This window comes from Dendropsophus ebraccatus, chromosome 4 (assembly GCF_027789765.1).
Source record: "Dendropsophus ebraccatus isolate aDenEbr1 chromosome 4, aDenEbr1.pat, whole genome shotgun sequence".
Taxonomy (NCBI): domain Eukaryota; kingdom Metazoa; phylum Chordata; class Amphibia; order Anura; family Hylidae; genus Dendropsophus; species Dendropsophus ebraccatus.
The window spans coordinates 140,534,847-140,560,439 of record NC_091457.1 but is presented as its reverse complement, the minus strand read 5'-3'; the positions used below and the strand labels follow the sequence as shown (position 1 = coordinate 140,560,439).

At 43.2% G+C, this 25,593-nt stretch overlaps 1 protein-coding gene across 3 annotated transcripts in view; it reads right to left on the bottom strand.

Moving 5' to 3' along the window:
• Positions 1-10,948: 10,948 nt before the first annotated feature.
• GRAP2 (GRB2 related adaptor protein 2) overlaps positions 10,949-25,593 on the bottom strand; it is a 143,115-nt gene continuing 128,470 nt past the window's right edge. For all 3 annotated transcript variants that reach the window (XM_069968884.1, XM_069968885.1, XM_069968883.1), the window contains 2 exons: positions 23,481-23,670; positions 10,949-11,355 (listed from right to left, as the gene is read on the bottom strand). In XM_069968884.1, coding sequence (XP_069824985.1) covers positions 11,158-11,355; positions 23,481-23,670 — 388 coding nt within the window. In that variant the 3' untranslated portion in view covers positions 10,949-11,157. The remainder of the gene's footprint in view (positions 11,356-23,480; positions 23,671-25,593) is intronic.

The following is a 25,593-nucleotide window of genomic DNA, read 5'->3' as shown; positions in this document are numbered from 1 at the left end:
AAGCCAAAGCCAGGCACAGATCATAAACAGGGAACGGGTCATAAAGGAAAGACTGAGATTTCTCTTCTTTTCAAATCCATTCCTGGTTTTGGCTTACAAAATCTGTCAGATAAATCTGCCTGTGTAAACGCACCATTAGTGTGTTCATTTGTGGAAAACTGGAAAGCTTGTTCTACTGGAGGTTAGAGGCTAAATCATATTATATGAGGGTTTCAATGTAAGTGTATGGGAAGTAACTCACAGTAATTGGCCTGAGCTATATAACAAAGAGATACATGAGGGTGTAATATAACAGACTGAATGATATACTGGATATTTATAACACTATAAAGTTGGCTGTATATCCAAACAGTTTGCTATACTCCTATAAATTCACAGCAGCTTAAACTGAGGTTTCAGGTCCATAAGGGAAAGAAAGTCTGTATCTCTGCCCAGACTATGACCACGCCCTTTGTGACCCTTTCCTGTGTATGTGTTTTTAAAGGGAAACTGACAGCACTGATATGCATATATCCATGCTGACAGTTTCCAGATACCTATTGAGCAAGCATTGCTTATGTACCTTTAGCTTTCTCCTCTGATCCAGTGTGTTTGTAAAAAAAACAGCCTTAGGACCATATTACACCAAAAGATATCTGACAGATTTTTTCAGCCAAACTCAGGAATGGGCTATAAACAGAGAACAGGTCGTAAAGATAAGACTGAGATTTCTCCTCTTTTCAAATCCATTCCTGGCTTTGGCTGAAAAAAATGTGTCAGATAATCTGTCAGACATCTTTTGGTGTAATAGGGCCTTTAAAGTGTCACTGTTCTTATATCTTTCAAAATCTAAATCAACAGTAGATGTGATATAAAGCAAGTTTTCAATATACATTTATTATAATTTTTTTTTGTTATTATTATCATGTTGTAAAACAAAGCTGAACTTACCAGAAATCCAGGTCCAGTCTCCTGAAGGCAGATATTCTGCTGGTTGAAAAAAATAGACTAAACACAGGAATTCCGGCCAGTACAGAGTAGTGATGTCACGATGCCAGAATTTTGAGTTCGATACCAATACCAACTTTTTTTTTTCAATGCTTGATACCAATTCGATACTTAATAAATTATATTTAAGAAACAAAAACCACAAGAATAGAAATGACACCCCCTCCCCCGGGTTCAGGTTAGGTTCCCCTAATTTTATTACTTTAAAAATAAAGTCCCCATTATTTAAAATAAATAAAAACTTGCCCAACTCTGACTCCCTTTTTTTTTTTTTTTTATCTCTCCGCCTGTCTGGCTGGGGGGCATTTTTTATTTAGTACCATGTTTTTATGTGGTACTGAATTGGGTGGTTTCTGCACTTGCTCTGTTTACCGTGCGTGATCAGGAAGGTGACAGGTAGTATGGACAATAACACTTCAGCTGCCAGGGATGGGGGTTGTAGTCATGTAACACACACTTCAGATATCAGGGGGGTGATGGGGGTAGTAGTTATGTAACACACACTTCAGATATCAGGGGGGTGATGGGGGTAGTAGTTATGTAACACACACTTCAGATATCAGGAGGGTGATGGGGGTAGTAGTTATGTAACACACACTTCAGATATCAGGGGGTGATAGGGGTAGTAGTTATGTAACTATGCTCCAGGAGTTTCCTGCCTGCCCCTCCTCACACTCCTGCCACCCCCACCTCATAGTCCTCCCGTCCAGATGTAGTGGCTGCATCTCCTGCCGCCCCCTCCTCCAGCCTTCTCCTCTCCCGGACACACCGCTCTCCCTCTCCAGCTGCGACCCTGCTCTGCCCGCAGTCATTAGCAGCCGGGGTCTGCTACACACAGTAGCCGACCCCTGCTGTATATGGAGCGGGCTCCGGAGGGGGGTAATGCCGCTGTCAGTGTGACAGCGGCATCTATGTAGTTACTTAGCTATTTGAATTTGGCGCCGATGGGGGAAGAGGGTGCGCGCGCCAAGGAGGTGACAGGTGGGAGCAGGGGGTGGCACACAGAGAACACGGCCGGCGCTCAGATAGCCGCCGGTCATGTTCTCTGCGCTATAGTTTATGTTAAACTGCATAATAGCGCAGTTTAACATAAAGTTTCGATACCAGGAAATCCTGGTATCGAACCTTTTTTCGGCCCGGAATATCGATAGTAGTATCGATATTTTGGTGCATCGTGCAACACTAGTACAGAGAGTCACGGCTCAATGTGTCCATCAGTCACATGACTGCCTTCTCTCTGTGAGGGCTCAGGTGACCTGGGATATACAGGACTTCCTGTGTTTAGACTCTGGAAAAAAAAAAAAAAGAGTCAGAGAACAGGAAGTGCCGTGTTTTCCATGATAACAAAAAAAAAAAAATAATGACTGTAAATTGCAAACTTGCTTTATATCACATCTACTGTTCATATAGATTTTGAAATTTTTAAAGACAGTGTCCCTTTACCTCTTGGCAACAGCTGTCTGTGCCCGCCTCGCTCTTTAGCCACTGTTGTGTCTTCAGGCCACCGACCTGCCTCTTCCAGAATGATTGACAACTGGCTCATCTTTGACTACACAGGATTACAAGAATGTGAGCCAGCTGTCAATCATTCTGGAGATGTCGGGGTGGCGGCCAGAAGACACAGTGGTGGCCAGTGTAGTGTCAATGTAGTGGGGGTGCTGGGACCGCCTCCAGTGCATAGAGTGGCCCTGTTTGCATATCATGAGATCAGCACAGATGGTGGAAATTGGGAGATGTTTCAAAAAATGGACGGTGCCTCCAGCATCTCCACGCTGACGCCAAACAGGTCATGTAAAAAGAAATTTATGTAGTAAAGTGGTAGATTCGCTTTAATCTTTGTATCTTTACTTCTTTGTATACTATTGTATGGGACACAATAGAAAATGCATGTATAACATATGTATAATGTATGTATATCTCCACCAGTGTGTCATCACATCTTCTATTATAAACTGTGCTGAGCTATATATTTATAAGCTGATAATTAGAATCCATCCAGTGCTGCGGCATTCTTCCTTCTCATCTTAAAGGGAGCTTCCTTTCTGAGCAGGGTTTTTGGGTATTTCCTTCATTTTAGTATGGCCTATTTATGAAGCTGAGTAGTCACTCCTTGCATGTCTGGACAATCCTGGTGTTACTATCAGCTTGAACTTTACTCTCCGTGAATCTGTATGTCACTGTGTAGATATAGCTGTATAAAACAGGAGTTGTATTGTTTCTTATAGCTCAGGTACTTTTCCTTCCATATTTCTTTATGGTAGCTGGACTTAGAACTAGAACCTCCCAACCAGATCATAGACCTTAAAGGGGTTATCCAGCGCTACAAAAACATGGCCACTTTCTTCCAGAGACAACACGACTCTTGTCTCCAGTACAGGTGCGGTTTGCAATTAAGCTCCATTCACTTCAATGGCACTGAACAGCAAAACCCCGCCCAAGCTGGACCCAGAGTGGTGCTGTCTCTGGAAGAAAGTGGCCATGTTTTTGTAGCGCTGGATAACCCCTTTAAAGGTAACATGTCATCAATAAATTATCTACTGTTTCACTCAACTTTATATTTAAAATTTTTTTTTTCTAATTTTCCATTTTACCTTCTTTATTATGGATAACCCTGACACCTTGAAGCTTTCATTTTGACCACTTTTTTTTCCATTGACTTTCATTATAAAAAACGTAGTCCACCTTATTTTTGTGTCCGTAAAAAAAAAAAAAAAAAAAAACGGATCTGTTTTCATCCGTTTTTTTTAAATAATGGAAGTCAATGGAAAAACGAATCAAAATGGATGCACACAAATGCACAAGTTTTTCGATCCGTGTTTGCAAAAAACAGATTGCAAAAATGTAGTGTGAACCCAGCCTAACCCGGAAACTAAGCAAAGGCTTCTCTTTCTGTGCAGATCAGTTTCCAGCAGCGTCCTCCCTATCGAGGCAATATATTACCTTTACGGTGGCCGGTCATACACATTAGATAGATGTAAGGCATATCCGCTAATTTTGACAGCACCAACCAAGTTCCAGGCTGGGTTCATACTACGTATATTTCAGTCAGTATTGTGGTCCTCATATTGCAAACAAAACCAGGAGTGGATTAAAAACACAGAAAGGATCTGTTCACACAATGTTGAAATTGAGTGGATGGCCGCCATTTAATGGCAAATATTTGCTGTTATTTTAAAACAACAGCTGTTATATTGAAATAATGGCCGTTATTTACCGTTATATGGCGGCCATCAACTCAATTTGACCATTGTGTGGACAGAGCCTTTCTGTGTTTTTAATCCACTCCTGGTTTTGGTTGCAATATGAGGACCACAATACTGATTGAAATATACGTAGTGTGAACCCAGCCGTAATATGTAATGAGGTGTCCACACTCACCCCAATAGCAGATGCTGGAGGAAAATAGGACTAGTAATGTGCACCGTAGGTAAGGTGCTTCTCCTTGTGGAGACCACCTTCCAACATAGAGAGGCTTTTAAAGGCAATGCTTCCTCCAGAATGAAGAAATCGCTTTTGTTTCCCCCGCTAAGAGTCCGGTCCATTGAGTGACACCGCCCACTGGACTCCTTAACACAGAATTATCAGGGATTTTAATCAAGTTACAAGTTATACAGAATTTTTTCCCACAAAGATATATATCAATCTCCTCAATTCTATAACATGATGGCAATAGATTAGATAGCATTATCTTGGTGACAGTTTACCTTTAAATCAACGTCCTATCCATAAAAGCAACTTGAAACATGACTAAGGATTACCATTCACACCATTCTCATCCAGAAAAGGAAAGGAGTAGGACCCATCTGCTACGCTCACAAGAAAAGATGGTGTCTGTCAGCAACTCATTCCCATTGGCCAAGTGATAGGTTTATTTAGGGCATTGGTCTATTCCCGAATTAGAATCATTGGAGCTGCGTCACAGAGGGGAGGGGGTTTAGTCACCGGAGGGCTCACCTTCAGTGCCTCATGCCTGGCCAGTGCTCGGAAATAGACTGATTCCCTGGATCCGGGCGGCAGTTCAAAAAAGGAAACTGCGGCGCAGTCATTCTATTCATGTAAAGAAACAAAAAAGTGATGTACTAGAGGAACCTTTGCTTAAAGAATTTAAAGTTGTCCAGTACTTATCAGCTGCTGTATGTCCTGCAGGAAGTGGTGTGTTCTTTCCAGTCGGACACCATGCTCTCTGCTGCCACCTCTGTCAGTGTCAGGAACTGTCCAGAACAGGAAAGGTTTTCTATGGGGATTTACTAACGCTCTGGAAAGTTCCTGTCACGGAAAGACTTGAGATTTTTAAATAGAAGTAAACTACAAATCAATATAACTTTATGACACGAGTTTTTCACCAAAGTAAGGGGAATTTATTGACATTGGGGGAGTTTTATCAAACATGGTGTAAAGTGAAACTGGCTCAGTTGCCCCTAGCAACCAATCAGATTCCACCTTTCATTCCTCACAGACTCTTTGAAAAATAAAAGGTGGAATCTGATTGGTTGCTAGGGGCAACTGAGCCAGTTTCACTTTACACCATGTTTGATAAATCTCCCCCATTGTGTCCATTGCTTCCTAGTGATTTTGTGTCTATTAAAATTAAATTAAAAGATTAGCTTTGTCTCACTGTTAAATCTACAGCTTGGTTCTGACTATTTCCCCCGACTTCCGGTTCTGTACTGTGATGACCGATAGATACGGACCCGGCTAGTTGACTCTGCGATTAATATGTTTGTTTTGTCTTGTTCCTGTCTTTGTGCCTCTCTTGCACCAGTCTTCAGGTTGGGGCCAGCCTGCTAAGGGGCAGATCACTCCAAGATGAAGGGACAGCACGGCGGGTGGCAGCGTAAGGCTGCATTCACACGTTCCGGGAAGTTGTCCGTGCTCACGGATCCGTGCGCACGGACAATTTTACAGCCCATTGCTTTCTATTGGGCTATTCAGATGTTCCGTGATTATTACGGATCCGTGATCCGTTCCGTTAAAAAATAGGACATGTCATTACTCGGAACGGATGCACGGAAAGGATTCCCCATAGAAATCAACGAGATCATCCGTGTGACATCCGTGTTCATCCGTGAAAAACACGGATGTGATGTAAAATGCTTTAACACAGATCCATGAAAAAAACGGACACGGATACAATACAGATGCAAAACGGATGAAAAACGGACTATTTTGCACGGATCACGTAGGTTGCTGCCGGACCACAATCACGGACCGGGAAAAACACTGAACGTGTGAATGCAGCCTTAGGGCTTCACTTGACTTGTGTCTCTGGGTAGTAACCTGACAAGTGCAGTGTCCTGGTGCAACTGTGTAACCCCCCGCCCTTTCAATGCCCCTTGTTGCATCTACCTTCTCATAATCTAGTTTTCTCGTTTCCATAAAGGGGTTCACCATTTCTAAGCTCTGGCACATGATGGACATATGTATATGTGTATAGTCGCAGATGGCCTAATAAGATGAACACAGGCCTCTACAATCCTTCCTACTTCTTCTAAGCGGCTCTATATAAATGAGATATTAATGATTTAATTATTCTTTGCAATAAGGCTCATTTGACCCAGCACGTCCTGAGAACTATGCATGATGCACAGATCTTAATTGTCTATTTAAAGTCTAAATGTATTACTCAGGCCTTCAGCATGCATGTGGCCTTATAATGCAGCGCACTGGGAGAATTATGTATGTGTCCAGTTTCTATTCTGGTCGTGCTGGTTTGTCAGGTCTTATGGCCTGGAGTGTTATATCAGAGGGTTTAGCTTTGTGTCAGGAGTCTGATTACACTACACGATTAGACCATGATATACTATGAGCCTGGGTGTAAATAGTAAAAAAGCCATAAAATACACAAAAAAATTGTAGGCAGTGATGATAGAAGAACTAAAGACTCTTCTCATGCCGGACTCTGTTCCCAGGTCTTTTATTTATTTTGTTCCTCTGTCCATTGCCGCAGACCTGGGGGGATATGGACCACCAAAGCTTTTCCCAGACAGACTGGTCTGCACCCCACACAAGATCCACCACCATCAGTCCCTGACTTTGTCTCCTACTGGTAAGTCTTAGCTCTGGCTCTGTACTGAAAAATTACAGATGGAAACTTAAAGGGATTATCCAGCGCTACAAAAACATGGCCACTTTCTTGCAGAGACATCCCCACTCTTGTCTCCAGTTTGGTTGTAGGTTTTGCGACTAAGGGTGGTATTACACGAAGCGATTATCGTTCGAATAATCGTTCAATCGGTCGTATTTGAACGATTATCTTTAAGTGTAATAGTAGACAACGATTAAACGACGAACGATTGGTCGTTGGTCGTTTAATAGGTTTTGGATCTATTTTTATCGTTTGTCTTTTACACATCGTTCGCACATCGTTCGTTTGAATAAGATGTCGTTAGCCGTTCCCTGTTCATTCGCAAATTGAAAGGGGAGTGTTCTTGAATTTTGTTGCTCCAATATAACCGATAATCTTTCCGTGTAGTAAAACGAACGATTATTAGGCAACCGCTATTGCGATCGTTGGAGATCGTTTATCGTTAATCGTTAATTGAAAAAAATCGCTTCGTGTAATACCACCCTAAGGGTGGTATTACACGGAACGATAATCGGCCGAATTGGCCCGATTCGGCCGATTATCGCTCCGTGTAATAAATGCAACGATCAGCCGATGACAACGATCATCGGCTGATCGTTGATATAGGTTAGAACCTATTTTTGTCGGGCGCCGACCGCGCACCGCTGCGTGTAATAGCGGTGCGTGGCCGGCGACTAACGATATACATTACCCATCCACGTTCCAGGGCTGCTCCTGCCGTCCGCTTCTCCCTGCGTCCCGCGCGCGCTCTAGCTTCACAGCGGCCTGTCAGCTGATAGGCCGCTCAGCCAATCACAGGCCGCGGCGGTCCCGGCCTGTGATTGGCTGAGCGGCCTACTAGCTGACAGGCTGCTGTGACGCTAGAGAGCGCGCGGGACCCCCGGGAGAAGCTGACGCAGGAGCAACCCCGGAACGTGGATGGGTAATGTATGCCAGTTTAGCAAGGGCTGCAAGGACATCGGTAACGATGTCCTTGCAGCTCTTGTCAAACGATTATCGGGCCATGTAATAGGTCCAGTAAACGAGCAACGATCTAGCAGATCTCTGCTCGTTTACAGGTATTATCGGGCCCTGCTCGGCCCGTGTAATACCACCCTAAGGGCCCTTTTACACAGAAAGATTATCTGACAGATTATCTGCCAAAGATTTGAAGCCAAAACCAGGAATGGATTTGAAAACAGGAGAAATCTCAGGCTTTCCATGATCACCTCATCTCTGTTTATAGTCTGTTTCGGGCTTTGGCTTCAAATCTTTGGCAGATAATATGTCAGATAATCTTTCTGTGTAAATGGACCCTGAGGGTGCGTTTACAAAGAAAGATTTATCTGACAGATTTTGGAAGCCAAAGCCAGGAATGGATTTGAAAAGAGGAGAAATCCCAGTCTTTCCTTTATGACCTGATCCGTGTTTATAGTCTGTTCCTGGTTTTGGCTTCAAAGATCTGTCAGATAAATCTGTCTGTGTAAATGCACCATTAGGGCCCTTTTACACAGAAAGATTATCTGACAGATTATATGCCAAAGATTTGAAGCCAAAACCAGGAACAGACTATAAACAGAGATCAGGTCATACAGGAAAGCCTGAGATTTCTCCTCTTTTCAAATCCAGTCCTGGCCTTGGCTTCAAATCTTTGGCTGATAATCTTTCAGATAATCTTTCTGTGTAAAAGGGCCCTTATTCTGGGTTCTGCGGGCGGGCCGGGCTGCGGGTGCGCGATCGCAAAACGATTTTTCCGTACAATATATCGTACCGTCTAAACGCTGATCGTTATAAAAAAAAATCGTTACTTCAAAATCGTTAATCGTGCGATCGGGCCAATTATCGCTCCGTGTAAACTTAGCATTTACACAGAAAGATTTATCTGACAGAATTTGGAAGCCAAAGCCCGGAATGGATTTGAAAAGAGGATAGATCCCAGGCTTTCCTTTATGACCTCATCCCTGTTTATACTCTGTTCCTGGTTTTGGCTTCAAAGATCTGTCAGATAAATCTGTCAGTGTAAACGCACCATTAGTTCCATTGAAGTGAATGTTTATATATTAGCATTACATCAAGTAGCAGCAGTAAATTGTGAAATGGCCCCTCTGCTGCTACCAGTGGCAATGTTGGGAACTGCAAAGCTGCACAAGCCCTGTCCTGGCACAGTTACATATTATAGTGACACAGAAGATTACACTAGACAACACATCTTTGCAAACGTTTTTCTACCTTGAAAATTTGAGGTGATTATAATAAACCCATTTGAGCTCAGCAGAAATATAATTGTGGATAGTCTGTATTGCATAGAAATGTTTTACTTATTACAAAGCATTAAAATACTGTACATTTGCTTTTGACAAATGTAAGTACTGGACCAAGTCATTCGGTTCTGGCTTTGTTGAGGCTCACCAGACAAACATGGCTCAAAGTCTGAATCAGTGTTGTTCCCCATCATCTTCATTGGCTCCTTCGTGTAGGCTCCATGTCTCTGGTGCAGAAACTTTCCTGTGCAACAAGTTTCTACATTTGTCGGAATCCCCGCATTTACATAAGGAAGTGAAGCTGTTTTTTATGTTTATGTGGTTAATAACAGGGCAGCGTTCATGGCACCAATTGGGCACACTATACGAGAGCCTATAAATTATGATAAGTGACAAACAGATTTCCAGTGTTACATGAAGCCAAATCTCTGCACAATGAAATGTTCTGCTACTGACTAGTGTCATTGTTCTTTCAATTCTTTACCACTTACAAGGTCATTATTCCAATAAACAAGATCATTGGGGCAGATTAACTACTATATATATATATATATATATATATATATATAGCGCACAACCCAGAATTGTAAAGTTCTGCAGAATCTGTTGGCGCTATATAAATAAAAATGATTAATTATTATTATTATTATTATTACTACAACAACAACACATTTATTATGTGATTGAGGCCTTGTTCAATGAGGAGCATAACCTAGTGGGAAAGGGGTGTGGCTTAATGGTAATACTGCTATGGGGCGGAGCTAACGTGACTGATGGTTATATGCATTCTGTTTGGTGCAATAACATTAGAGTATGGGTCATGTGACACGAAACGCGTTGGTTCCACTCTTCTGCATGGCAACTGCTTTGTATCACACCTGTCTATTCCATGAGATTGATGTTTTTATAGTCGTTCTAAATAAAGGCTTAGGAAAATTCCTTCTGTGGTGCTGCCTTATCTACTCATTTCTATATACTGAAATCTTATAGAAATGAGTATATATATATATATATATATATATATAGTGACATATATAGAGACAATATGCTATAATCCCTGATGAAGGTAGCTGCAGAATGACAGAAACACGTTGGATGTGTCTGGAGTTAAAGGGGTGCTCCAGCATGGGGGCAATCTCTGGGGGGGAACGGGGAGGAGGTGGCTGAAATAAAAGACGTCCACTCACCTCCCCGGTTCCAGCGGCGGGTCACTCATCGCGGCGCTCCATTCCCGGTTCCCGGCCGCTTCCTGGTGTCTGACGCCACCCGAGACGCTACGTCTCAGGGCTGCTCAGCCACTCAGTGAAGGAGGCGGGATCCGAGCCGACTTCAAACGGATCCCGCTTCCTTCACTGAGTGGCTGAGCGTCCCCCCCAAAAAGTGCCCCCACACTGGATAACCCCTTTAATGGTTACTATACATCAGCTGCTTGGCTAAGTGTTGGGAAAATTTTACCATCAGTTTCCCATCAGTGTTGGTTCCACACATGATTTAAGTACAAAGTAGTGAACCCTGCGTAATGTTATATATCAGGCTTATGTGGTAGAACACTATGATGTAAAACATCACTTATATGTAAAAAAACCCAAAAACAGTAAACATCAACCACAAGAAAATAATCTTAAAAATCCAACCCTTTTATTCCATAGATTAGAGCAGAGGAACAGTAACATGTAAAAAAAAAAGAGAAGACTAAGTAAACTCAGGGCCCCAATAAATACTCCATGTAACTAGTAGATAGTGAGCAGGTGTTCCTTGATGTAGTCTGAAGACTTAGTAAACCAGTATAGAACAGATTGCTGGAGATCCCGGAGGAATGTGTCAGTCCCTATATGCCTCCCGCTGTCATCGGTCGATGGTTGCCACATAGTTAGATGGAAAGAGCCCAGTCTTGTGTCCCAGCTTTCCCAGCCACCAGGAATCATTGGTGACCTCCATCACTTCTATTACGTCGTTTGCTTGGAAACTAAGTTCGTCAGACTCTAAGGCTTTGAAGTCATAGAGAGCTTTTACCAGCCGAGGTCTTCTTGGTAGGGGAGACGCCTTGGAAGAATAGATGGAATGGAGAAATGTCAGTAACTGGTCACATGTGTATGTAATACTGCTGAATGGGGTACACAGGACTTATCCACAGCACTATGGGGAATACTAAACAGTACTAGAAGCAATGAATGCAGTGACAATGAACATACTTGAATGCCACTTCATTCAGATATGATAGGAGTCCCATTCTCAAAGCGAAATGGTTCCAATCTCAACTAATATAGTTATACATGTAGGGCTTGTTAGGGTTAAATCTTTTTTTACAAATACATACATTTAGCAAACTTGTCTCCTTCTCCTGATATTCTGCTCTTTCCCTCCCATTGTTGACAGCTTGCTGTCTAGGTTACTGACGACCGCTCTGCTCTAAAAACAGTGGTCTATCTGGTGTATATACAGCTAAAGTATACATATTTAGGCCAGGTTCACACACAGTATGACACCAGCTGTTCTGTGACACGGGCAGTGTCAGTGAAGTTCATGCTTCATCTTTCCACTTCATTTCTTTAGAATTGGGATGCGGGCACATTTAAAGAGGACCTGTCACCCCCGGTGCCGGGGTGACAGGCTCCCGACCCCCCGCTAGAGCACCTTATACTTACCTGATCGCGCCAGGTCCCGCTTCTTGAGACGGTCCGGTGACGGAGATTTCAGTGCCCGAAGCCCAGCACGCACGCTCCTGAGATGAGTCCAACGCTTATAGAGAATGACGGAGCGTCAGACTCACCAGTCATTCTCTATGAGCGTTGGACTCATCTCAGGAGCGCGCGCGCTGGGTTTCGGGCGCTGAAATCTCCGCCACCAGACCGTCTCAAGAAGCGGGACCTGGCGCGATCAGGTAAGTATAAGGTCGGGAACCTGTCACCCCGGCAACGGGGGTGACAGGTTCCCTTTAAGTGTGTCCGCATTCAAATTACCCATAGCCGACAAGGTAAAGTGTGACTGGAGTTGCACTTTACATTGTCTACTCTGTCAGTCTTGTGCGGCCCCTGTTCAATGAATAGTGGCCGCATAAAACTGACATGTCAGTTTTTTCTGAGGCCGTAAGGAGTCCCAGCTGGAGTGTATACACTCCGTCAGGGATTCCACTGAGATGAATGTGATCAGCAGTTTCATTAAATAACGGCCATGGTTGCAAAACTGCAACTATGGCCGTTGTTTGAAGGAGAAGTGAAAATTTTCATTAAAGTATTGTATTGCCCCCTAAAAGTACAAATCACCGATATACACTTATTATGGGAAATGCACATAAAGTGCTTTTTTCCCTGCACTTACTACTGCATCAAGGCTTCACTTCCTGGATAAAATGGTGATGTCACGACCCGACTCCCAGATCTGTGTGGGCTGTGGCTACTGGAGAGCATGATGGCAGGGGGATGCTCAGTGTCCCTCCAGTGCCCTGTGTCCCTCAGTGTCCCCCTGCCATCATCCTCTCCAGCAGCCACAGCCCGCACAGCTCTGGGAGTCGGGTCGTGACGTCACCATGTTATCCAGGAAGTGACTTCACCATGTTATCCAGGAAGTGACATCACCATGTTATCCAGGAAGTGACTTCACAGTGTTATTCAGGAAGTGACATCACCATATTATCCAGGAAGTGACATCACCATATTATCCAGGAAGTGATGCCTTGATGCAGTAGTAAGTGCAGGGAAAAAAAACACTTTATAAGGATATCCCAAAATAAGTGTATATTAGTAATTTGTATAACTTTGGGGGGGGGCAATACAATACTTTAATAAAAATTTTCGCCGGACTGTAATGAAATTATACGTATTGGGAACTTAGCCTTATATATATTTTATGGTATTAATACTATATCTATAATCATCTATATTATCTTTATATATATACACTGGACAGACTACTGTTTTTAGAGCAGAGTGGTGGTCGTTAACCTAGACAACGGGCTGTCAACAATGGGAGGGAAAGAGCAGCATATCAGGAGAAAGAGGCAAAACTATATTAGCTGAGATGGAAAAAGTTTTTTTTTTTTTTTTTTTTTTAAGCTAAAAGTGCAATTGATATACCTGCACTTTCTGTTGTCTCTACTGAATATATCTGCATATAGAGCAGGCAAAGAGCTGAGGTCCTTTTCAGAAGCTAATGTGTATATTTAAGGATTGGATGGTCTTTGCTGCCCTCTTGTGGTGGCATATGTCATTTCACAGGCAGAACCATACACCGCAGCAGAATACAGAGAATGTAGAGACTCAGGAACATAGGTGTAAGGCTATGTTCACACTGCGTAAGAGACCGGCCGTTCCGTGACTCTGGCCGGGTCACGGAATGGCCGGTCTCTGGCCGGACCATCTCGGCCGGTACTTAAGTAGCCGCTCGCTTCACTGTGTGAACTGACAGGGCTTTCTGTGGCCGGAATTCACTGAAAAACTGACATGTCAGTTATTTGCAGCTCCGTATGGGATCACGGCCGGAGCGTATACGATGTGTATACGCTCCGGCCGGGATCCCATATCAGATAAGCTTATGTTGCGCTCCGCAAAAAATACGGCAGTTGTTGCCGATGGCAACAACGGCCGTAGTTTTACGTAGTGTGAACATAGCCTAAAAATGTAAAACAGCCAAAAAACAAACAAACAGCAATTCAAGCTTCCCAGGAAGAATACCTGCATGATCAAGCCTGTGCAACATATACTACGGATATGGATTTGTATGTCAAATTGATCATAATCTACCATCAAGTCAAGGTGTTATGATGTATGATATTTTGTTGTAAGGGAACCTGACACCATGAACATTAAATTCATGCTATAGACACCATGAAACTGCTATTTAGTCTATCATATTCACGTTATAGAGCAGGGAAAGGTGAGCAGATTGATATAGGAAAAGATTTAGTATAACTTGTAACCAGTGGACAGTGACAAAACTTAAACAGTGTTAAACTTCTCTGGTTGTTTAAGGCAGTGAAGGGGTCAATGCAGTAAAGGAGGTCAACATTTATTGAAATGACAGGTAACACTCTCCATGACAGTACCGTATACCCACACATATGCACAATACACAACCAGCTCTCCTGCATCATACACACTTAGCTCTGCTACATCAAAATACACACACAGCTTTGCTGTATAAATAAACCCGCAGACACACACAGTGCTTCTACATCAATATACAGACACAGACCTCTGCTATATCACCATACACAAACAGCTCTAAATACATACAGTGGCACAAACACAACTCTGCTCCAAGAAAAAAAGGGGAGGAGCCGGGGGGGGGGGGTAAGGTACAACCGACTGTCTACTGGCTGTTTTGCATATCCCTTCTTCCCAGAATTCTCGGTGGAGCAGCAATGGTTTGAAAGTCTCCATCTTTATGCCGAACTCTCCTTATTGAAAGTTGGTACCTCTTTTGCCCTTCCATGGAGTCAGATTATGGGTGTTCAGTAGAGGAAGAAGATGCACTAGTAGAGGTCTACTTGTGCCAAGTACCGGGTGTCACAGGTGCTGATAGATGGACGGGTGTACGTCCACCGGAAAATAAGACCTAGTAGAGGTTTGGCTGAATTGCTAAATATAAGGCTTCCCCTGAAAGTAAGACCTAGCAAAGTTTTTGTTTGGAAGCATGCCCGCCGAACACCAGGGTATTCAGCTGTGATGAAGACCTGTGATGCAGGACATGAAGACCATCACCTGCTGCCAACCCCGATGTTCCCTTCCACTGCTGTCACTTGTAAATATGCAGGCAAGGCCTCAAGGGGAGGGGATGTAGAGCTGCTTACAGTCTGCCGTTATCTCGTCGCCTCCCACCATACCGTATCCTGTCCGTGCTGTGCTGTACAAGTGTGCTGTGGTGAGCTCCCCCTGGTGGCCGGAAGCCGCCATACCATGCGCTCTGTCCCTGCTGAGCATGTGACATGCGAATTCTTCTTCATGGAAAAATAAGACATCCCCTGAAAATAACACCTGGCGCATCTTAGGGAGCAAAAATGAAGGTAAGGCACTGTCTTATTTTCTGGGAAAAACAATAATGCACAGTGGATAATGCTAGCTGTAGTATAAGAGAAAATTTGTTGAAATAGACCTGTTTTTCAGTGCTTCAATAAATTTTCTCTTATATACAGCTTGTATTATCGGCTGATTAGTAGTATACCCGTCTACCGATCAGCGCCTTTGACTCCCGGTACTTGGCCCACGTGGACTTCTACTGGTGCACCTTTTTCTGAGGGCGTCCTTAGAGACCTTCCGCGCTGTGTGCAGCTCTGCCTCTGCTCCGGTCTGTGCAGTGAGAGGCCGCCATCTGCTCAGCCAAACACTGGCCAAGAGAGGCTGTGGCCGGTGATTGGCTAAGCGGCTGGTCTCGGCTGGCGATTGGCTTAGCTGCTGGCAGCCTTTCACTGCAAAAACCAGAGCAGGGGCAGAGCTGCACACAGAGAGGAAGGCCTCCAAGGACACCAGGGAACATGGTAAGGTGAATTAACCCCTTAAGGTCAAAGCCAATTTTTCGTTTTTGCACTTTTGCTTTTTCCACTTTCTGTTTAAAAGGCCATAGCACTTGCATTTTTTCACCTAGCGAACCACATGAGCCCTTATTTTTTGTGACACCAATTGTACTTTTCAATGACAGACTTTATTTTCCCATAAAATATGCTGCGAAACCGGAAAAAAATCATTTGTGCTGTCAAATTGAAAAAAAAAGGAATTTGTTTTTTTTTTCAGGGAGTTTCATGTTTACGCTGTTCACCCTGGGGTAAAACTGACTTGTTACGCATGTTCCTCAAGTCGTAGCGATTACAACGATATATAAGATGTATAACTTTTATTTTATTTCATGGCTTGTAAAAAATTCAAACCATTGTTAACAAATATACGTTCCTTAAAATCGCTCCATTCCCAGGCTTATAGCGCTTTTATCCTTTGGTCTATGAGGCTGTGTCAGGTGTCATTTTTTGCGCCATGATGTTTACTTTCTATCGGTACCTTGATTGCGCATATGCGACTTTTTGATTGCTTTTTATTACATTTTTTCTGGATTTGATGCGACCAAAAATGCGCAATTTTGCACTTTGGAATTTTTTGGCGCTGACGCTGTTTACCGTGCGAGATCAGGAATGTGATTAATAGTTCGGGCGATTACGCGCGAGGTGATACTAACGATATTTATTTATTTGTTTATTTATTTATATTTATAAAATTAGAAAAGGGGGGGGGGTGATTTGAACTTTTATTAGGGGAGGGGATTTTTTATTAATAAAAAAACATTTTTACTTTTATTTTTACATTAACTAGAAGTCCCCCTGGGGGACTTGTATATACACAGCACTGATCTCTCATAGACATCAATGCTGTGTATATACACAGCAAAGATCCATCAGATCGGTGATACATTGCACTGGCCTGCTGCAGGCCATAGCAATGTATTGCCGAGCCGGGATGAGCGTCATTGCGACGCTGAGTCCCGGCCCGGCCAGAAGAACTAGTCCCACTAGACACCAGGGACGTGCGAGCAAAGCCTCTAAATGCAGTTGTCAGGTTTGACAGCTACATTTAGAGGCTTAATTAGCCAGCACAGCAACAGGACCTGTGCGGGCTAACAGAGGCGCTCCCCGGCTGAACATATCAGCCGGGAGCAGCGCTGTTCGGAGCGGGGTCCTGATGGGACCCCTCTCTGATCTCCCCCTGCGGCACCATGACGTACCAGGTACCTCATGGGTTGCTAAGGGGTTAATATTTATTATTTTACACTATAATCATCAGCCGTCATCCATGTCGGATGATTTTAGGTCTGAACTTAAAGGGGGTTGTCCAGCGAAAAAAAATATCTTTCAAATCAACTGGTTTCAGAAAGTTATATAGATTTGTTATTTACTTCTATTTAAAAATCTCAAGTCGTCCCATACTTATCAGCTGCAGTATGTCCTGAAGGAAATGTTGTTTTATTTACATTCAGAAACAGTGCTCTCTGCTGCCACCTCTGTCCATGTCAGGAACTGTCCAGAGCAGTAGCAAATTCCCATAGAAAACCTCTCCTGCTCAGGACAGTTCCTGACTCGGCCAGAGATGTCAGCAGAGAGCACTGTGTCTGAATGTAAATAAACAACACTTCCTGCAGGACATACAGCAGCTGATAAGTATGGGAAGACTTGAGATTTTTAAATAGAAGTGCTTGCTCACTGTGGTTGCTGACAAGTGGTTGGAAATAAGTGGAGTTTAAAAAAGGAGTTGTTGGTGATTCTGTGGGTTTGGAGTGACTGATATATTGTTGTTTTTGTGCAATTGTGTGGTGTGCATTGCTGCAGTGCATAGATAGCTAGTGCCATAGTTGCTTAGTTAAACAGGTCCAAACAGTTTTTTTTTCCCTCTGGTCTGCTCTGCACCTGGGGGTGGGGTTAATTGATCTCAGGTGCTTAAATCAAGGCTCAGCGCTCACTGTGTGTGCTTGCTCACTGTGCTTGCTGACAAGTGGTTGAAAATAAGTGGAGTTTAAAAAAGGAGTTACAAGTTCTGGTAAGTGCTAAATCTCTTTCTTTTTCACTGTTTTTGTTGCACTGAGGATGATGGCTAGCGAGATTGGAAGGATTCATTCAGTGCGCAGTCTGCCGCATGTACGCACAACTGGAGCAGGTGTTCCAGGGTGAGTACCGCTGTGACAGATGTGAGCATGTTGCCTATCTAGAAGCTCGAGTTAGAGATCTGGAGAAGCATATTGCAACACTGAGGGAACTTGGCCACCTTGAGAGGGAACTTCGGCTCACTGAGCAGGAAGTTAGTGGGTTAGAGATGGAGGGTGGTGATATAGATCAGGAGGCCCAAGTAAGTAGCTGGGTTAATGTAGTTAGAGGGACCAGTAAGGGATCCAAGAAAAGGAAGGCCACTTCTCCTACTATATGCCCAAGCAAAATTGCCAAGTTAGGTGATGATGCAAGGGCATCCGTGTCAGAAATGGCAGCTCTAGTGGAACCTGTTCTCCCTAACAGCCGGGGGAACAGTCCAACTAGTAGTGGGCGGGATGGTATTGTAGGTAGGCCTAGACAGTTAGTGGTTGTAGGGGATTCTATAATCAGGAAGACAGATAGAATAATTTGTCGCCAAGACCGCCTCAACCGAATGGTTTGCTGTCTCCCTGGTGCCAGGGTTCGGCATGTGGTGGAAAGGGTGGATAAATTACTTGGGGGGGCTGGGGATGACCCAGCTGTCGTGGTCCATGTGGGAACCAATGACAGGATACAAGGTAGGTGGAGGTCTATTAAAAATAATTTTAGAGAACTAGGTGCTAAGTTGAAGGGGAGGACCTCCAAGGTGGTATTCTCTGGAATACTGCCTGTGCCATGCGCATCGCAGGAAAGACAGCGGGAGCTTAGGGAGTTAAATGCATGGCTCAAGTCATGGTGTAGAGGAGAAGGGTTTGGGTTTTTAGAGCACTGGGCTGACTTTTCATTGGGGTACAATCTGTTTTCCGCAGATAATTTGCACCTTAATGGAAGGGGGTCCGCTGTGCTGGGGGAGAGAATCCTAGAAGGGGTGGAGGGGTTTTTAAACTAGGGATGTGGAGGGAGGACAATGTAGTATGTAATGTAGTGGCAGATAGGTTAGAGAGGGGACAGAACAATGAGGAGGGAGGAGAAGGGTCCTGTGGGGGGAGGATAAGACCAGTGCATAGGGAGATCCATATGTTGCGGATGAACAGTGAGGATGATTGTAGCCACAGCACAGTAATAAATCCCATTTCTTATAATGAAGCGGTTAAACTCGATGGTAATATAAAGTGTATGGTTACTAATGCCAGAAGTCTAGCCAGCAAGATGGGGGAGCTGGAGGCCTTGGTTCTGGAGGAGTCCATTGATGTGGTTGGTGTGACTGAGACATGGCTGGACTCCTCATATGACTGGGCTGTCAATATTCAGGGATTTACGTTGTTCAGAAGGGACCGGGTGGGCAGAAGGGGAGGAGGAGTATGTCTGTATGTCAGAAGTGATATTAAAGTGAGTGTAAAAGATGCAATAGTGGGCGATGACTGTGATGATGTGGGTAGAACTACAGAAGGAGGTAAAGAGTGAAAAAATTATTCTTGGTGTAATCTATAGACCCCCCAACATTACTGAGGAGGTAGATGGCCAGTTGAATAGACAAATAGAGCGGGCTGCCCGGGAGGGAACAGTAATGATAATGGGGGACCTCAACTACCCAGATATAGATTGGGGTCACGGTTCAGCTAAAACCACAAAGGGGAGGGAATTTCTTAACCTCCTGCAGGATAATTTTCTGGGCCAGTTTGTGGAGGAGCCAACTAGAAGTGATGCCTTGTTGGATCTGGTTATTTCTAACAACGCTGAGCTGTTTGGGGATGTCACTGTCCATGAACACCTGGGGAATAGTGACCACAATATAGTGACTTTTAGCTTAAAGTGTAGAAAAGAAAAACATGTTGGGAGGGCAAAAACTCTTAATTTTAAAAGGGCAAATTTTCCTGGGTTAAGGGCAGAACTTCAGGGCATAGACTGGGAGCGGCTGCTGTCACATACGGATACAGCTAATAAATGGGAAATCTTCAAATCCACATTAAATAACTGTACTGCCAAATATATTCCTATGGGTAACAAATATAAACGGTTAAAATCCAATCCCACATGGCTTACAACCGAGGTTAGAAGGGCTATAAATGAGAAAAAAGGGGCATTCAAAAAATATAAATCAGAGGGGTCAGCTGTAGCATTTAAACATTACAAAGAAGTCAACAAAACCTGTAAAAATGTAATAAAAGCAGCAAAAATTCACAATGAAAGGCAGGTAGCTATAGAAAGCAAAAGAAACCCCAAAAAATTCTTCAAATACATTAATGCAAAAAAACCAAGGACAGAGCATGTAGGACCCCTAAATAATGGCGACGGGGAATTAATAACTGGGGATCAGGAGAAAGCTGAGTTACTTAATGGGTTCTTCAGTTCTGTATATACAAAAGAGGATGGAGCTGTGGTGGGTGGGGCCAGTACTGAGGTGGGTGGGGCCAGTGCTGCTAACACATGTAATGTACTGAACTGGTTTACTATAGATATGGTCCAAGATAAATTAAACAAACTCAATGTAACCAAAGCTCCAGGGCCTGATGGATTGCACCCCAGAGTTCTTAGGGAACTCAGTTCTGTAATTTCACTACCCTTGTATGAAATATTCCGTGATTCCTTGCTTACTGGTATTGTGCCGAGGGACTGGCGTAAGGCAAATGTAATGCCGATCTTCAAAAAGGGCTCTCGAACTTCCCCAGGTAACTATAGACCCGTAAGCTTAACGTCCATTGTGGGGAAACTATTTGAGGGGCTTATAAGGGACTATATCCAGGAATATGTAGTGGCTAATAGTATTATAAGTGATAACCAGCATGGTTTTACTAAGGACAGAAGCTGTCAAACCAACCTAATATGTTTCTATGAAGAGGTAAGTAGAAGCCTGGATGGCGGCGCGGCTGTGGATATAGTGTACCTGGATTTTGCAAAAGCGTTTGACACAGTTCCTCATGGACGTCTGATGGGTAAGTTAAAGTCTATCGGTTTGGAAAATTTAATGTGTAACTGGATTGAAAACTGGCTTAATAATCGTACCCAGAGAGTGGTGGTCAATGATTCCTACTCCGAATGGTCCCCGGTAATAAGTGGTGTACCCCAAGGGTCAGTACTGGGCCCTCTTCTGTTTAACTTGTTTATTAATGATATTGAGAATGGAATTAACAGCAATGTTTCTATCTTTGCAGATGACACCAAGCTTTGTAGTACAGTACAGTCTATGGAGGATGTGCAGATGTTACAGGATGACTTAGACACACTGAGTGTTTGGGCGTCCACTTGGCAAATGAGGTTGAATGTGGATAAATGTAAAGTTATGCACCTGGGTACTAATAACCCGCATGCATCATATGTCCTGGGGGGAGTTACTCTGGGAGAGTCACTGATGGAGAAGGATCTGGGTGTACTTGTAGATAATAGACTACAGAACAGCACACAATGTCAGTCAGCTGCTTCTAAGGCCAGTAGGATATTGTCATGCATTAAAACAGGCATGGACTCTCGGGACAGGGATATAATATTACCGCTTTATAAAGCTTTGGTGCGGCCTCATCTGGAGTATGCCGTCCAGTTTTGGAAAACGATTCATAAAAAGGATGTTCTAGAGCTGGAGAGGGTACAAAGACGGGCAACTAAACTAATAAGGGGAATGGAGCATCTTAGTTATGAGGAGAGATTAAAAGAATTACATTTGTTTAGTCTGGAGAAGAGACGTTTAAGGGGAGATATGATTAACTTATTTAAATATATAAATGGCCCCTACAAGAAATATGGGGAAAAGATGTTCCAGGTAAAACCCCCTCAAAGGACAAGAGGGCACTGCCTCCGCCTGGAGAAAAAAAGGTTCAATCTCCGGAGGCGACAAGCCTTCTTTACCATGAGAACTGTGAATCTGTGGAACAGTCTACCACAGGATCTGGTCACAGCAAAAACAGTAGAGGGCTTCAAAACAGGGCTAGACAAGTTCTTAGACCAAAATAATATAGATGCATATGTATAGAACTTATCACCCCTTCCCCTTCCCTGTATCCATCCCCTCCTTGGTTGAACTTGATGGACGTGTGTCTTTTTTCAACCGTATTAACTATGTAACTATGTAACTATGTAACAAATCTATATAAGTTTCTGACACCAGTTGATTTGAAAGAAAAAAACTTTTCCCTGGACAACCCCTTTAAAGAAATGATCAGCCGATGATCGTTTCATCGGCTGATCATTCTCTTTACAACACAGAGCAATAATTGGCTGATTATGGCTCTGTGTAATAGTCTTATAAAGTGAAAAATACAGTATATATCAATCTGCCCAGCTTATAACATGATGTTGGATGTTCAGGCTCAGGGCCGGCGTCAGCACCCGGCTAAGTAGGGCAAATGCCGGGGCCCCCAGCTCCTCTAGGGGCCCACTCCCGTTTGTTACTACATTTTTTTTGTTAGTAAAAAAGAAAAAAAAGTGTAGTAACAAAGGGGACTGGGCCCCTAGAGGCCGCATGTGACAGTTAGGGGCCCACCGATCCATACTGGGGCCCCCGAGCACCTGTCTTCCATCACAAATCTTCCCTACAGCCGAGTAGGAAAGAGGACCTTTGAGTCTGAAGGACCTTTGATGATGTCACGGGTCATGTGATCGGACACATGACCTGATAGAGGGCAGCAGGTAGGCTCTGCAAACTAAGTGTCCTGTATGTGCTGGTTCTTCTACTTGTTTTGTGTATAGAGGTCCTGCTGTAATATATCTATATCTATTACAGCAGTATATATATATATATATATATATATATATATATATATATATATATATATATATATATATATATATATATATAAATATATATATTACAGCAGGACCTCTATACACAAAACAACTAGATATCTGTATCTATCTATCTATCTATCTATCTATCTATCTATCTATCTAATCTATTTCCCTATCTCCTATCTATCATATGAACATGGTGAGACCTCTAGTTCTCCTATATTCAGGCCCTGCAGTGATATACAGTGTGTGTGTGTGTGTGTGTATATATATATATATATATATATATATATATATATATATATATATATACATACACACACACTGTATATTACTGCAGGGCCTGTATATAGGAGAACTAGAGGTCTCACCATGTTCATATCATAAATATATATATATATATAATGCTGGTGCTGCTAGTTCTCTAGTATACAGCTCCTGCTCTGTGTGTGTGTATACACACACACACACACACACACACACACACACACACACACACAGAAGGAGCTGTATACTAGAGAACTAGCAGCACCAGCATGATATATATATATATAATCCTGTGACTGGGTCTGACTCCTCCAGAGTCCTGACTACTACAGAGATCAGGAGATACAGGAGGAGAAAGATATGCAGCAGCCGCATGTTTCTTCTGCTGCAAATCTTTCCTCGCCTGTCTCTCCATGATTTGCTCCTCAAAGGGGCCCGCCGAGGCTCTGTCGCCCAAGGGCCCACAAAAAGCTGGAGCCGGCCCTGTTCAGGCTTCATGTACAATGTGACAGGTTCCCTTGAACAATGCTTGTTACTGAATTAGCTACAGTATAGTGTTTTTTTGTAGTTTTTTTTTTTTTACCTGTGGTACTTGTGGCACTGGTGGCTGAGCTGATCCTTCTTCCTGAAGTAAGACATGATTCTGTCGGGAGACGGACACGGCTTTGTAATATTCAACAAGTTTGTTGAGTGACTTGAATTTTTCTGACCACAAGCTGTAGTTTCCTGACTTGTCTCTTATGACCTTGAAATGCTGCACATCGTCCTCATGTCTATGGGAAAAAAACAATAAAATCCTGATAAATTGAGCTGTGAGACATTTAGTAAAAATTCTAGATAAATTTATCTCTAATTTCCGGCATCTTTCAAATCAAAACAGCGTATTGCATAACAGCAGTCAAAGTAAAAGTACAAATGCATTATAGTGCGTTTACAAGGAACGATTATCGTTTGAATTTTCGCAATAAGGATCGCATTTTAGTGATAATCGGCTCGTGTAAACACGACGAACGATCAAATTGTGAACGTTCATCGCTTTGTGTAAACAGTCTTTCAAAGATTCACCCTATGTGTGAGATGGGCTTAAGCGATCTTAAAAACGATCGCACTAACGATTTTTCGAACCATTTATTCGTCTAAATGCTGATCGTTATAAAAACCAAATGTTGCTTCCAAATCATTAAACGATCGATTGGGTATATTATCGCTTCGTGTAAACGGACCATTACATATCTAATAATGGCAGGTGATACATATAAAAGTAACACATGAAGCTGGAGTTGGGGTGGGGAGGGAGCGGCCTCCACTTAATGAACAAAAAGAAGGGGCACAGGAGGGGGGGGGGATAACAGGGGAATAAATGGTCAACCAAGTAACCATAGACCAGCCACACTACAGACCTAGTGCAAAGTACCAGAGAATTTATGCACCACCGAAGAGGTAGGGCGAGAGTCCTAGGTAGGTAGTGCGCAAGCGGACCTTACATAGGGAAAGGCAATAGCAGGTATGGGAAGGGGGTGAGAGTGAATGCGCTAGGTAGGGCTGGTAGGGATGGGTTCCAGTCCCCCACTACTATGGGAGTCCAGGCCTAGGTCATATTCTGGTACCTCAACCATGGTTGCCAAACATGTAAGTAGGTTCTCATGGGTGTCTTTATCCCAGCTAAGGAGTTCCTCAAGCCTACCTAGTTGATCACATTTTGCTTTCCATTCAGAGACATCTGGGGCCTCCTGGGAGTGCCAATGTAAGGGTACCAATAACTTAGCAGCGTTTAGAAGATGCGTGACCAGATCCTTCTACTTAGGGCAGAAACCTTTTAGGGCGGTAACCTTTTCAAGGACAGATCGGACCTCCTTCCAGAATGGCTGAATGTGTTGGGGCAATCCCACCAAATATGTATGTGCCAGCCGAATGATTGCAACGCCAACACAAATCTTTTACTATCTTGTACAGAGCTTATAAGAGTTCTCCTGTGTTTTTACAAAGGAACATAGCCTTATTCTGCTTTGCAAAGTGACTGAAATATAAAGATATTTAAAGGGCACCATGACGTACTCTACTAGGTTCCACTCCAACCATGACTCCTGTCTTACTACCCTGCTGGATTGGGCCATGGCTCTCCCTTTCCATCTAGTAAGGAAACTGGAGGCTGAACATGACCCCTAGCCTGGTGGTTTATGTAAGACAACCTCAGCTATCACCTGCAGATTACAGTATTATTTGTCGCCTGGCTCCTGTTCCTATGTTTTATGGCTGTGAACTTAACTCCTGATCAACCTTGACCTTAAAGGAAACCTGTCGCTATAAAAATGTCACCATAGAAATGTCATCTAATCTATCGGCATCATATTACAGAACAGGAATAGCTGGTCTGATTGATATATTTGTAGGGAAATATTTAGTTAACTTGCTATTAATTGATTTAAACACCTTTTTCCAAGCTAAGGAGTCCAGTGGGCGGTCCTATCATTGAGCGGCATTATCCACTGGACCCCTAAAACTAGAAAGTTCAAGGATTTTAAGCAATAAGTTACAAGTTATACTGAATGTGTTCCTGTAAAGATATGTATCAATCTGCTCAACTCTTTCTGCTCTATAACGTGATGTTGATAGATTAGATAGTCTTTTATGGTTCCCTTTAACCTCAGCCTTGGTCCTGGATTAGGCTCTTACCTGTTTGTTTTTTTTAGTATCTT